Here is a 15,626-nt window from a genome sequence, read left to right on the forward strand (position 1 = left end):
AATTGACTACATATGAGAAAATATTTTCTATAAATTGGAGATATCCAAAAATAAGATGTTTTTCCTGGAGACCTTGAAGATCCCCTTATTGGAAGTCTTCAAGCAAAAGCTACTCATTATATTTTGTTGGTGTTCCTTTCTGAGTACAAATTTGACTGCATATTCTCTGAGAATCCTTCAACTCCAAATACCTATCCATTCATGATTCTGCCTTTAGGCCTTTTGACACATACAGTGATATAGGTGACAGACATCATAATAACCCGTAATAGGGAAGAACTCAATAAAATCAAAGTCTGAGGTCAAAGTCTTGCATGAGATAGATGGTGACAGGTGACTGACAAAGTGTGGTGGGAGCTGATTGGGGAAAAGGAGCAGGAGTTAACATGGATTTGAGTTATATGTGTTTGTCTTGTTAATCAGAAGAAAGGAAACTTAATGTTATGACTTGAGGAATGAAGGCATGGAACAGGAAACCATGGGAAAATTAATCTCTTAAGGATTGGGCATCTCCCTTAAGTTTGGTTTGGTGTACAGCTCAAAAATGGAGGAAACAAAAAAATATTTGGAAGTCACTCTCAAGATTTGATAGAGAATCATTAAGGGTGAAGTAGAAGTATTACCAAGAGTAGAAAGGACCCAGTTGAAGGTAGTTATTGATAGGCTAGATGATCACAATGGTTCTTCTAGTTTCAACATTTTGAGTGTCTTTGATTCTTGGCCACATAATTGATGGCCTTCCACCCTATCTTTCCATCTTTATCTGTGACAGATCATCTTCTGGTACTCTACAGTTTAGCCAAAGTGTTCCAGGTACTGTTTCCCTCCTCTTTGTTACGATTGGAGAGCACAGAGTAAGGTCTGCAAAGAAACTTCAAAGCCCTCTGCCATTGTACAAATGAAGTGACCAAAAGTCAAGTGAATTTTGTAAAGTCACATAGCAAGTAAATTTCAGTGGCAGGATTTAATTTTACATCTTCTTAAATACAAGATCAAAGCTCTATTCTCTAACCAAAACAACCAAATCAATCCATAAATACTCTGATATGAAAGACAATATCGTTTGGTCTTCATCTATCCTATTCCAACAGTTCTTTCTCTGATTTTGGATAGCATTCTCTATCATGTCTTTCAGGATTGTCCCAGTCATTGCATTCCTAATAGTAGCCATGTTTTCCCAGTTGATCATTGTATAATATGACTGTTACTGTGTATATTCTCCTGGCTCTACTTATTCCACTCAATCAGTTCATGCAGATCTTCCTAGTCTTTTCTGAAATCTTCTTGCTTATCATTTCTTATGGCCTAATATTACTTCATTACTAACGTGTACCACAAGATGTTGATTGATTCCCCAGATGACAGACATCTCTTCAATTTCCAATACTTTGTCAACACAAAAAGAGTATCTATAAATATTTTTGTGCAAATGAGTTCTTTCCTCATTTTTATTATCTCTTTGTAATATAGGCCTAATGGTTGCATTACAGGATCAAACGATGTGCAAAGTTTTATAAATGCTTAGATATAGTTGTAAATTTCCCTTCAGAATGGCTGGATCAGTTCACACTTCCATCAAAATGCATTAGTATCCCAATTTTTCCATATCCCTTGCAACATTTGTCATTTTCCTTTACTGTCATATTGACAAATCTGATAAGTGTGAGGTAGTACCACAATATTGTTTTAATTGACATTTCTCCAATCGAGAATGATTTAGAACATTTTTATGTGTTTCTTTAACCCTTTGTCAACCTTTAACCATTGTTAGCATCGTGCCTTGTACTAGAACTTGGGGCCTCAGCTTGGGCTTGGACAGGGGTTCAGAGCCTCCTTCTAGACCTGCAACAGCAAGCTACTCCATGGACTACAGGGAACTAAGTGTTAGGCCTTTCCTTCAGGCTGGGCTATGATTTGGAACCTTAAGGGGTATGGGTGGGGTTCCATTGGTGTTGTCTTAGATAATGTCTGAGTCTTGATATTGGCTTGGGCTCAAGTTCAGTACCTGGAAGAGTAGTCATGGGGGAGGGAGGATTTGCTCTGGGCCATTATCTCCTCTCACACTAGTTACCAGACTCTTTCTACCTACCTTTCAAGTTGTTTTTTTGCTTGTTTATTTGTTTTCATCAAACTTGCTGATCTCTGTGTCTTTATTGGTTTTTCACTCCAGTATTTGCTTTGAAACAATATTTTAAGGTTGGTTGGAAAGGACTCTCAGAGTGTTTGAATCTTTCCCTACTTCTACTCTTCCATTGTGGATCCCCCACACCATTTCCACTTTATTTTCATAGTGTTTGTAACACAGTCATGTCTGACTCTTCATGATCTCATTTAGGGTTTTCTTGGCAGATATTGGAGTGCTTGGTCATTTCCTTCTTCAGTTGAGGAAACTGAGCCAAATAAGATTAAGTGACTTACACAAAGTCACATAGCAGGTAAGTATCTAGGTATAAATTCTAACTCAGGTCCTCCTGATTCCAGAACCTCTCTCTATCCACTGAGCTAATACACTTCAATATCTGCTTAAATACTTTTAAAAGAGCCATGCACTTCATCCCAACAGTTGTTTCCTTCATTGAGGCACAAGAAGCTTTTGAAATGCCTATATTGGACTTTCTTAGAACCCGAAGAGTTCAAGAGGTAGTCAGCATTTTGACAATGAGCCTCTCCACAGAGTGCCATGTTGGATCTTGATAACAGAAACATAGTCAGTACCAATTAAAGTCTTTTCAGTCAGTCATTGATAAACATTTATTAAGCGCTTACTATGTGCCCGGCACTGTGCTGATTTCAAAGAAAACAAAGGAAGACACAAGACATTCCCTGCCCTCAAGAAACTTATATTCTAAAGGAGGAAACTACATGTGAAGAACTATGGACAAAGAAGCTATAGATGGGGAAAATAGAACACAATATTGAAAGGAGGTGCTAGAATTAAGAACTCGGAAAGACTTCAGTGAAGAAGGGGAGGTTTTAATGATATTTCAAAAGACAGAGAATCCTCTTAGTAGAATTTTGGAGGGAGAGCATTCCAGGCATGGGCCACAGCCAGAGAGAATGCCCAGAACTCAAATATGGAGTATCTTCAGGAAAAGCCAGGAAGCCAGTGTCACTGCTTCACTAAGTACATGGTGATGAGTAAGGTATAAGAAGACTGAACACATAGAAGGGACATGGGTTTTCAAGGACTTTGGAGGCAAAACAGAGGATTTTAGTGGAAGATAAAATGTATTCCTCTACAACTTCATTGTTTGCCACATATTCTAAGGCTTGAGTTTATATTGGCACTTTCCTCAAAGGAATTTCTTCTCAGGGCTAGCTGAACCACCAGTTAAAACACCTCCCCCTGCCTAGGAGCCCAGTAAGGAAGAAGGATGTATTCAGCTGTGCAGGGATAGAAAGATAAGCCTGAATTAAAGATGACTTTAGTTTAAATTTAGCCTCACATACTTCCTACCAGTGTGATTTTGTAGAAGTCATTTAACATCAGTTTCCTCAACTGCAAAAGGAAAATAAATGCCTCCTAGGATTGTTATGAGGATCAATTGAGATAATATTTGTAAAGTGCTTAATTAGCACAGTGCCTCGTACGCAGTACGGGCTTAATAAGGTATTATTCCTTTCCTTCCTCTTTTCTCTCCCTTTTAAGGGCCTCTGTGGAAGAACTACCATCTTTTTCCTAGGGAGATTGGGTAGTTATACAGGAACAGTTTCACCTCTCCCCTGTCATTAAAAAGCAGTATGCCTCTCCTGCATACCTCAATGAAGGGTACCCCCCAAAAATACTAGGTCTTGATCACCAAGTTCTTCATGGGAAATATATATCCCAGTGTCCCTCTTCTACCACCATTCTCATTTATGAGTAGAGAGAAATAGGGTTGAGTGGTACTGTACTATCAGCAATGTGGAAGGCACCTATCAGTTCCATATTACATTAAGAAAAGGGAGACAATGAGACTGTTTATGACACTTCCAGCAGGCCAAGGGACCCTGCCCTTGATTAGCCCATGACACTGCTGAAGTTAGCAGGGGCCACAAGACATTCTATAAGGCCCTCTCAGTGGATTTGGTCATCCAGATTAAGACTTGAGTTCCTGTAGTTGTCTTCTCCAATGGAGAAACTCCAACAGCCATTCTTTCCTCACTAAGGAAACTAGAAACTCATATTCATACATTACAGGGTCCATAGACTGCTTATATAGACCCTAAGCATCCCTGGGCATTGATATCTTCATCTAATTTATCTTTGGGACTTTCAGGTTTTCCCATGTACTCTATAAGTGAAGAGGTGTGTTTTCTCCCCACTTAGTGTATGTGAATTTTAGATTTTTTCCACCCTGATTAGTCTTTAATATCCTAGCAAACAGGAATGTGTACACCCCTACTGAAGGATTAAGTGTTGAGGAGGATGATCTATGACAGACATGTGCTAGCCAGTGACAAATAAGAAACATCTGACACACTCCCTGGGCTGTCCTAAGTCAAGCTTAAGCTACCATTGGTACATGTGAGATGCAGGAAGTGATATAAAGAACAGGCTATATATTTCACTTCACTTCCTCTCTGACCTCTCTCTTGGGGGAGACGTGGTGCTCTCTCTCACTCTCACTCGAGGAGACGTTGGTCTTTGTTGGCAGTGTGGGGAGTTCTGGGAAGCATTTGGCATGCTTGCAACTCTTGTTGGGTTTTTGCCATTTTGTGACTTGACAGTGAAGTGACTGGGAGAAGTTCTTAGCGTTCTTGGTGAGTGGTTTAGGCTGATTCCTTTTACCTTTACCTCCTAAAATGCTATCCTCCTAGGAGACCCCTCATCTCAGAGGAGGCCTTGTGGCTGGTAGCCAAGATAGATTGAGAAGGCCCATTGGCCTAGGCCTCTGAACTCCTGCCTGGCTCAACCCAGGCTAGAACAGTTTAAATTCTCTTTCCTCTCTCTTGCTTTTCTTAATTTCTTCCCTCTATTGTAATTAAACCGCCATAAAAATTCCCAAACTGATTTGAGTATTTGATTGGGATTGAATTAATTCCTGGTGACTACTAGTATAATATATTCATTCAATAACCCCTAAATTTTACCCTTAACAGTGTGTGAGTTTCTTAGGAGCACATATTGTCTAGCCTAGTAGTGGTGATCATTTTAGAGATCATGTTCCCAAACAGAACCATCAAGCTGCCTGTGAGCCCCCCTCACTATCCCAGATAGTGGAGGGAGGAAGTGCTCACACTGAGCTGCTGGGTAGAGGGGCAGAGCATTTGAACAATTTCTCAAGGTGTGCTGGAGAAGGGGAACAGAGCATCCCCCTCCAGCACACTGGTGCACACATGCCAGGTCTTCACCAACACAGGTCTACCTCTTCTATTTATATAACCAACATGGTGATCAGCATATAATAGGGTTTTTTTTCTTTTTTTAAGTTTTTTAAATTAAATTCCATTGCTGAAAGAAGTAATAACCACACCAATAAAATAACATATTTTTGAAGTATTACAATGAATTATTATTATTATTTAGGCTTATTCATGTCTAATGGTCAAGAGTGGAAAGATCAAAGAAGATTTACCTTAATGACCCTAAGGAATTTTGGTTTGGGAAAGAAGACCCTTGAACTTCGGATACAAGAAGAGGCCATATATCTCACTGAGGCTATCAGAGAAGAAAAGGGTGAGCATATATCAGAGAGAAATATGTCTTTTTCCAGTTACAATTTTATTTGTTTATTTCCCAATTACATGTGTTAAAACATTTCCATACAAATTTTCCTAAGAAATATAATTGAACATATCTCCCTCCTCCCTTCTCTTTGCCCTCCCAGTGCTGGAACTTGATTATATCTGGGATATACATGTATTATCATGTAAGACATGTATCCAAATTGCTTAAACAATTGAAAAATCATACTCTTTCAGTTGCGTTCCTACTCCAACAGTTCTTTCTCAGCCATGGATAGCATTCTTTGTCATAAGTCCCTCAGCATTGTTCTGGATCATTACATTGCCAATAATAGGTAAGTCTATCAAAGTTGATCATTCCACAATATTGCTGTTACTGTTTACAGTGTTTTCCTGGTTCTGCTTATTTCACTATGCTTTAGTCCATGAAGGTCTTTCCAGCTGTTTCTGAAATCATCCTGTTAATCATTCTTGATAGTACAATACTATTCCATCACCATCATACACCACAATTTGTTCAGCCATTACCCAATTGATAGGCATCCCTTTTAATTTCCAATTCTTTGCTATGACAAAAAAAGTTATAAATATTTGTATGCAAGTAAGTTCCATGCTTTTTTTTAAATCTCTGCAGTATACATGCCTAGTAATGGTATTACTGGATCAGAGTATGCATTGTTTTATAGACCTTTGGGCATAATAATTCCAAATTGCCTTCCACAGTGGTTGTATCAATTCACAGATCTACCAGCAATGTATTAGTGTACCCATTTTGCCACATCCCCTCCAACACTCTTCCTTTACTGTCATATTGGCCAATCTTATAGATGGGAGGTGGTACTTCAGAGTTGTTTTAATTTTAATTTCTCTAATCAAAAAGGGATTTAAAACATTTTATGTGGTTATGGATAGCTTTAATATCTTCATCTGAAAATTTTGCAAAGATATTTTCGGTGACTTAAAATTGCCTTTTTCGTCAAATGATCATTAAAAATCTGTAACTGGGAGAGGGACTGGAGGCAGAGACAAGATGGAGACATAGAGTCAGCAAAAGTTCAGACCTCTGAACACCCTTCCTCAGCAATCAAAAACAAAATGTTTATAGGGGACTGAAAACTAAATTTAACAGCAGGACAGAGCAGAGGAATCCTCCTGTTGAACTCAACTTAAAAGACTGCTCTGGGAGCCTTCCTGATCAAGCTCTATGAATGAAGACTGCAACTACTACAAAATACCTTAATAACAACATGGGAAGCCCAGTTCCTTTTCAGCTTCTGCTGAGAGATGGGGAAGATCTGACATCAAGAGTCAACCTGACCAATCAACATAGCAGAGAAGAACTCCCTTAAGGATAGAAAAAGCTCAAACCCACAGATCCAGCACATAATGAGAGGAACAAGACTACAGGCAACTACAGGGAGGAAATAAGAAGCAAATATGAGCAAACAACAGGAAAAGAAAAAAAGAAATTATAATCAACAGCTTCTGTCCAGGCAATGAACAAAGAACAAATGAAACAGAGGAGGATGAGGAAACACAAACCAAAAACACAGAAACCCCAATGAATTTGACACAGGCTTTGGAAGAACTCAAAATACAATTCAAAACACAATTAAGAAATGCTGAATACAACTGGGAAAAGAACTTAAAAAGCAAGATAAGTCATCTGGAAACAGAGGAACTTGAACTAAAATCAGAAAATAGTGTCATGAAAGCCAAAATTAATCAACTTGAAAATGAGGCAAAGGAGATGAAAGATGAGGCAAAGAAAATGAAAGATATGCTCCAAAAAATCAGAACAGAAGGAGGATGACCAAAATTCCAGGGATTAAATTCAGTCTTTAAAAACTAGAATAAAAGATTTAGAAAATAGGATGAGGAGAGACAACTTAAGAATCATTGGACTACCAGAAGACAATGACAAAAGAAAAAGTCTGGACATCATTCTACACAAAATTATCCAAGAAAACTGCCCCAACATTCTAGAGCAAGAGGGAAAATTGGAGATTGAAAGAATCCACAGGTCACGTCCTGTACTTAATCTTCAACTGATAACACCCAGAAGGGTTGAAGCCAAATTCAAGAACTACCAGACCAAGGAAAAAATATTACAAGCTGCTAAGAAGTAGTCATTCAGATACCATGGAACTACAGTGAGGATAACACAGGATCTGGCTGCATCTACCCTGAAGGAACAAAAGGCATGGAATATGATATTTTGGAAAGCAAGGGAACTAGGTCTATAACCAAGAATCAACTACCCAGCAAAACTGACTATATTCTTACAGGGGAAAGTATGGTCTTTTAATAAAATGGAGAACTTCCAAGCATTTATAAAGAAAAGACCAGATCTGAACAAAGAATTTGATACCCAAAAAAGAACTCAAGAGAATCATCAAAAGGTGGGAAAACAAAACAAAACAAACAAAAAAACTTGTTAAGGGACCCAATAAGTTATTAATAAATTAAAGTGATATGTATTCTTACAAGAAAAGAGGATATTGGTGACTCTTAAAATTGTTTTTATCACCTGGGTAGCTAGAAGAATTATACTTAGAGGGAACAGTGACAAACTGTATAGGATGCAAATGTCAAGACATAAATATAGATATTTTATAGATAATTTTTATCTATATAGATAATATATATAATATATAGATAATGGTTTATAGATAATATGTGTGCATAAATATATGTGTGTTTACATATTTATATAACTAGAGTTCAAAAAAGAGATTAATACAAAAAGAAATGGAAAACAAAACAAAATGCAGTAGATTTATATGTAATAAAGAAGGGCATGGTGGGAGTGGGGGAGAACATGAATTCACTGGAAGGATACAGAGGCTGGAGATAGAAAAAACACAATTCTTAGGTGAATTGAAATTGACTCATAGAGGAAAGAACAATCAAATCCATTGGGGCAGAGAACTGTTTTGCGCCCTATAGAGAAGTAGAAAGGTAACAAATGGAATGGTGGGGAGGGAAGCAATACAAGGGAAGGAGAATGTGGTGGGGTAGTTTTAAAAGACCATAAAGAAAATAAGAGTGAAATAAGACAGGAAGGGAGGTAGAAAATAATGGTGGGAATTAGGGGGACCAATTAAAAACAAAACACTGATATAGAAGGAAATACTGAAGGAAGAAAGGGCAGGACTAGCAGTGGAAATCAAAATGCTGGGAAATACACAGCTGGTAATCATACTTCTGAATATTTATGGAATGAAGCCACCCATAAAATGCAAGCAAATAGCAGAGTGGATTAGAAACCAAAACCCTACCATATGCTTTCTACAAGAAACACACATGAGGAATGTAGACACATATATCTGGTAAAAGTAAGCAGATGGAGCCAAATCTTTTGAGCATCAACTGAGAAAAAGAAGGCAAGAGTCACAATAATGATATCTTACAAAACCAAAGTAAAAATAGATCTAGTCAAAACAGATACTGAAGGTAATTACATACTAATAAAAGGCATTATAGACAATGAGGAAATATTAGTACTCAACATGAATGTACCAAATGGCATAGCATCCAAATTTTGAAAGGAGAAACTAGTGGAGCTCAAGTATGAAATACATAGAAAAACTATACTAGTGGGAGACCTGAATTCTCCTCTATCAGACCTAGATAAATCAAACCAAAAAATAAATATGAAAGGGGTAAGAGGAATGAATGAAATCATATAAAAATTAGTTACCAGATATGGAGATAGAAATAAATAGGAACAAAAAGGAATACACCTTCTTTACAGCAGCATGTGGTGCATTCACAAAGATTGACCATGTACTACAGCATAAAAACATTGCAAACAAGTGCAAAAGAGCAGATATAATAAATGCAAACTTCTCAGATGACAATGCAATGAAAATAATAATTAGTAAGGGCACATGGAGAGGCAAATCAAAAATTAATTAGAAAGTAAATAATACAATTCACCAAAATTGGTTCCTTAAATAACAAATCATAGAAACAAATGATAATTTAATTGTAGAAAATGACAATGATGAGACATCCAAAATCTATGTGATGCAGCCAAAGCAGTACTGAGGGGGGAATTATATCTTTGAGTTAATATATTAACAAAATAGAGAGGGCAGAAGTCAATGTATTGGGCATGCAATTAAAAAAACTAGAAAGTGAAAAAATTAAAAATCCTCAGACAAAAACTAAATTAGAGATCCTAAAAATCAAAGGAGAAATCAATAAAATTGAAAGTCAAAGAACTATTGATTTAATAAATGAGACTGGAAGCTGGTATTTTGAAAAAAACAAATAAAATAGACAAAGTACTCGTCAATCTAATTACAAAAAGAACAGTAGAAAACCAAACTGACAGTAATCAAGATGAAAAGGGAGACCTCACCTCTAATGAAGAGGAAATTAAGGCAATCATTAAAAACTATTATGCCCAATTATATGGCAATAAATTTGGCCATCTAGGTGATATGGATTAATATTTACAAAAATATAAATTGTCTAGACTAACAGAGGAAGAACTAGACTACCTAAACAACCTCATATCAGAAAAAGAAATCGAACAAGCCATCAAAGAACGCCCTAAGAAAAAATCCCTAGGTCCAGATGAATTCACAAATGAATTCTATCAAACATTCAAAGAACAACTAATCCAAATATTATACAAACTATTTGACAGAATAAGCAAAGAAGGAGTTCTACCAAATTCCTTTTACACAAATATGGTAATGATTACAAAGCTAGGCAGGTCAAAAATAGAGAAAGAATACTATAGACCAAGCTCCTTAGTGAACATAGATGCAAAAATCTTAAATAGAATACTAGCAAAAAGACTCCAGCAAGTGATCACGAGTGTTATTCATTATGACCAGGTAGGATTTATACCAGAAGTGTAAAGATGGTTCAATATTAGGAAAACCATCCACATAATTGACCATATTAAGAAGCAAACAGACAAAAATCACATGATTATTTCAATAGATGCAAAAAAAGACTTTGACAAAATACAACACTCATTACTTCTAAAAACACTAGAAAGTATAGAAATAGAAGGGCCTTTCCTAAAAATGATAAACAGTATCTATCTAAAATCATCAGCAAACATCATCTGCAATGTGGACAAAGAATAAACAATAAGATCAGGAATGAAACAAGGATGCCCATTATCACCTCTATTATCTAACACTGTACTAGAAACACTAGCAGTAGCAATTAGAGAAGAAAAAGAAATTGAAGGTATTGAAATAGGCATTGAGGAGACCAAGCTATCACTCTTTGCAGATGATATGATGGTCTACTTAAAGTATCCTACAGAATCAACTAAGCAGCTAGTGGAAATAATCAACAACTTTAGCAAAGTTGCAAGATACAAAATAAACCCACATAAGTCATCAGCATTTCTATATATTTCCAACACATCTCAGCAGCAAGAATTAGAAAGAGAAATTCCATTTAATATCACCCTTGACAATATAAAATACTTAGGAATCTATATGCTGAGATAAACACAAGAACTATATGAACACAACTACAAAACATTCTCCACCCAATTAAAACTAGATCTACACAACTGGGAAAACATTGATTGCTCAGAGGTAGGATAAGAAAACATAATTAAAATGATGATCCTATGCAAATTAATTTATTTAGTTAGTTCCATACCCATCAAACTACCAAAAAACCTGTTTACTGAATTATAAAAAACCATAACAAAATTTACTTGGAAGAATAAAAGATCAAGGATATCCATGGAAATAATGAAAAAAATGTGAAAGATGATGGCCTTGCAGTCCCAGATTTCAAACTATAATAAGAAGCAGTGGTCACCAAAGCAATATGGCTAAGAGACAGAAAAGAGAATCAGTGGAATAGACTTGGGGTAAGCGACCTCAACAAGACAGTCTATGTTAAACCCAACGATTCCCAGGTTTTGGGACCAAAATCCACTACTTGATAAAAAAAAACTTCTAGGACAATTGGAAGACATTATGGGAGAGATTTGCTTTGGATCAACATCTCACACCCTACACTAGGATAAAGTCAGAATGGGTGAATTGCTTGAATATAAAGAAGGAAACAATAGAAAAATTAGGTGAACACAGAATAGTATACTTGTCAGATCTTTGGGAAAGGAAAGATTTTAAGACCAAGCAATAGTTAGAAAAAAATCACAAAATGTAAAATAAATAATTTGGATTACATTCAAATTAAAGTGATTGTACAAACAAAATCAATGCAACCAAAATTAGAAGGAAAGAAACAAATTGGGGGGAAAATCTCCATAAGAAAAGTTCTGACAAAGGTCTAATTACTCAAATTTATAAAGAGCTAAATTGTACAAAAAATCAAGTCATTCTCCAGTTGATAAATGGGCAAGGGTCATGAGTAGTTAATTTTCAGATAAAGAAATCAAAACTTAATAAGCACATGAAAAAGTGTAATGAATCTTTTATAATCAGAGAGATGCAAATCAAAACAACTCTGAGGTATCACCTCATAACTAGCAGATTGGCTAATATGACAGCAAAGGAAAGTAGTAAATGCTGGAGAGGATGTGGCAAAGTGGGGACATTAATGCATTGCTGGTGGAGTTGTGAATTGATCCAATCATTCTGGAGGGCAATTTGAAACTTTGCCCAAAGGGCACTAAAAGGCTGTCTTCCCTTTGATGCAACCGCACTGCTGGGTTCATACCCCAAAGAGATAATAATGAAAAAGACCTGAACAAAAATATTCAAAGCTGCACTCTTTGTGGCGAAAAAAAATGGAAAATGAGAAGATGCCCTTCAATTGGAGAATGGCTGAACAAATTGTGGTATATGCTGGTGATGGAATACTAATGTGCTAAGAGGAATAATAAATTGGAGGAATTCCATGGAGACTGGAATGACCTCCAGCAATTGATACAGAGTGAGAGGAGCAGAATCAGGAGAATATTATACACAGAGACTGATACACTGGTACAATCAAATATAATGGACTTCTCCATTAGTGCCAATGCAGTGTTCCTGAACAACCCAGAGCGATCTAAGAGAAAGAACACTATCCACATTCAGAGGAAAAACTGTGGGAGTAGAAACACCAAAGAAAATAACTGCTTGATTATATGGGTCAAGGGGGATATGATTGGGGATGTAGACTCTAAATGATCATCCAAGTGCAACAACAAGGAAATAAGTTCTTATGAAGGACACATGTAATACCCAGTGGAATTGTTCATCAGCTTTGGGAGGCAGTGGGGGGGAGGGGAGGGAGGGGAAGAATATGATTCTTGTAATCAAGGAATAAGATTCTAAATTCACTAAAGAAAATTTAAAGGGGCTGAGTCAAGATGGCGGCCTAGAAGGAGCAGTAGTTCAGACCTCTGAATACCCTGCCTAACTGATCACAAACTGAATGACCCCAGGGGACTGAAAAATCAAACTTAACAACAAGACAGAGCCAAGTAACCCTCCTGCTGGACTTAATTCAAAAGGTATGTCTCCCAAAAGCCAGAATCCGAGAACACTCAGGTTTAAGGGGAAGACAGAAGGAAGGTCCCAGGACCCATCCCCCCTCCCACCCAAAGCGCTGAGATTCCAGCTGTAGCATGTAAACCTCAAATTTCCTCCAAATTTCCTTAGACTTATAATTGTTGAAAATTTCACCATTGGGATATTTCATACTTGGAAAATTTCTTACTGATAGTCTATTGGAATGGGAACTCCATTGGCATGGGAGGTTCCTTCTCTTCCCTTCTTAAGATTACTTTAGGACAGAAACCCTTTGCTGAACAATGGAAAGGACTTTGATCTATGCTTAAGCATAGAACAGGAATTTCTTTGAGTCTTGATTGATTTTAGAATTGATACAATGGAGATACTCCACCCTATTCAGTCCTAATAGGATTGAGTAAGGGCTGCAGCCTAGATCAAAATTTAATTATTCCAATCTCTACCATACTCAAGTTAACAGGATTTAGAAAGGGCTGGAACAAAGGAGTAAAGATTTAATCATTTGAAAAATATGACCTTCAACAGACATGTGCAAAAGCCAGAAACCTCTGGGCGGTCCTGGGTTAAGCGAGAGCCTCCATTGACAGGGAAATTGATGAAGAGTGATTGGTAGATGTGAGGACTGAGGGGAGGCAACTTGGATGGTGTCCTTAAAGATAGGAGGGTCTGGAGACTCGGGAGGGGTGGTTGAGTTTTTGAGCGGTGTGGGTCCTGGGCTCTGAGGAAGCTTGCTCTGAAGGAAGCTGAAGGTGGGGGCCTCTGAGACTGTTTCTCCATTTTGGACACGTGAGTGAAAGGGACTGATCTCTTTTCTTTGCCCCAGCTATCTAAGGGCTTGGGCCTTTTGGCCCAGCCTAAACAGAGGGGGTATTTAAGCCCTATTCCCTTCTCTCCCCTTTCTCTCTCTCTCTATATCTCTAATTCCTTTCTTGCTCCTATTGTAATTAAACTCCAAAAAAAGGCTGACGGCTGACTTGAGTTTTTCATTTAGGAATTACATAGCTGATTCCTTGGCGACCTTAAATTAATATATATCAGTCTTTTAAAGTGATTCCCTTGTAACAAGCAGGAACTACTGGGAGGGCAAAGGTGCTGGTCTGAAAGGCATACCTTGCGAGCAGGGCTGTACCAAGTTCAGAGCATCCAACACAGAAGACGGGAAAGGAGCTAGAGAGGGAGCATAGACCTGGCAGCCTGGCCAGAGCTGTGGAGATCCTCCATATTTGCTCCAGCCTTCCAGGAAGTTTTTGACTCAGAGCACACCCAACCCAACTAAGCTGAACTTAATCCCATCAAAAGTCTCCAGAACTCAGGGAAGCCCAGGCTCCACACCCATCCTTATTGACTGCTGGACTTTAATCCAATCAAAAGCCTCCAGAGGACAAGGGAAGCTCAAACCACAACAACCCCCCACCAGAGACTACACCAAGAGATCTCCTGTTAAAGCTCCAAGAGGAGAGAATGACAGAAGCCCCCAAAACCAAAAAAATTAGAGGAGCAAGAGCACAGACAAATACCGGGAGTAAAGAAGGGGTGAATTTGAGCAAACGACAGAAAAAGAAGAAAAACTACAATAGACAGCTTCTACTCAGCAAACGGAACAGAGGGGGAGAGATCAGCAAATGATAAATCAGAAATCCCAGCAAATTGGATACAGGTTGTGGAAGAACTCAAAACACAATCAAGAGAGGCTGAAGACAATTGGGGAAAGAACTTAAAAAATTAAGATAAGTTACCTGGAAACAGAGGCACTTGAACTAAAATGAGAAAATAGTGTCTTGAAAGCCAAAATCAACCAGCTGGAAAATGAGGCTAAGTAGACGAAAGATGAGGCAAAGGAGATGAAAGACAAGGTAAAGAGGATGAAAGACGTTCAAAGAAAAATCAGACCAGAAGGAAAAGGATGACCAAAAAGCCAGGGATGAAATCCAGTCTTTAAGAACCAGAATACAACAACTGGAATTAAGGGACCTTACAAGGCAGCAGGACACTATAAAACAAAATGAAAAGAATGAAAAAATTGAGGAAACTATGAAGCATCTCATTCACAAAACAGACGATTTAGAAAATTGTTCAAGAAGAGACAATTTAAGAATCATTGGTCTATCAGAAGACCACGGCAAAAGAAAAGGCCTGGACATAATACTAAAGGAAATTATTCAGGAAAACTGTCCCGATATCCTAGAATAAGAGGGGAAAGTGGAGATTGAAAAAATCCACAGATCACGTCCTGTATTTAATCCCCAACTGACAAAACCCAGGAATGTTATAGACAAATTCAAAAACTATCAGACCAAAGAAAAAATATTACAAGCTGCCAAGAAAAAGATTTTAAAACCAAGCAAGACATAGAAAGAGTCACAAAATGTAAAATAAATAATTTTGACTACATCAAATTAAAAAGGTTTTGTACAAACAAAACCAATGTAACTAAAATTCGAAGGGAAGCAACAAATTGGGAAACAATCTTCATAACAAAAACGT

General features: G+C 37.5%; 1 protein-coding gene across 5 annotated transcripts in view; it reads left to right on the forward strand.

Annotated features, from left to right (window-relative positions):
• LOC100031960 (cytochrome P450 2J4-like) overlaps window positions 1–15,626 on the forward strand; it is a 153,002-nt gene that overhangs the window by 81,830 nt on the left and 55,546 nt on the right. For 4 of the 5 annotated variants that reach the window (XM_056815036.1, XM_056815037.1, XM_056815035.1 and 1 more), the window contains one exon: window positions 5,510–5,659. The exons of the other annotated variant lie outside the window; for it this stretch is intronic. In XM_056815036.1, coding sequence (XP_056671014.1) covers window positions 5,510–5,659 — 150 coding nt within the window. The remainder of the gene's footprint in view (window positions 1–5,509; window positions 5,660–15,626) is intronic. 5 annotated transcript variants of the gene reach the window in all.

This window comes from Monodelphis domestica, chromosome 2, assembly GCF_027887165.1.
Source record: "Monodelphis domestica isolate mMonDom1 chromosome 2, mMonDom1.pri, whole genome shotgun sequence".
In the NCBI taxonomy this organism is placed as follows: domain Eukaryota; kingdom Metazoa; phylum Chordata; class Mammalia; order Didelphimorphia; family Didelphidae; genus Monodelphis; species Monodelphis domestica.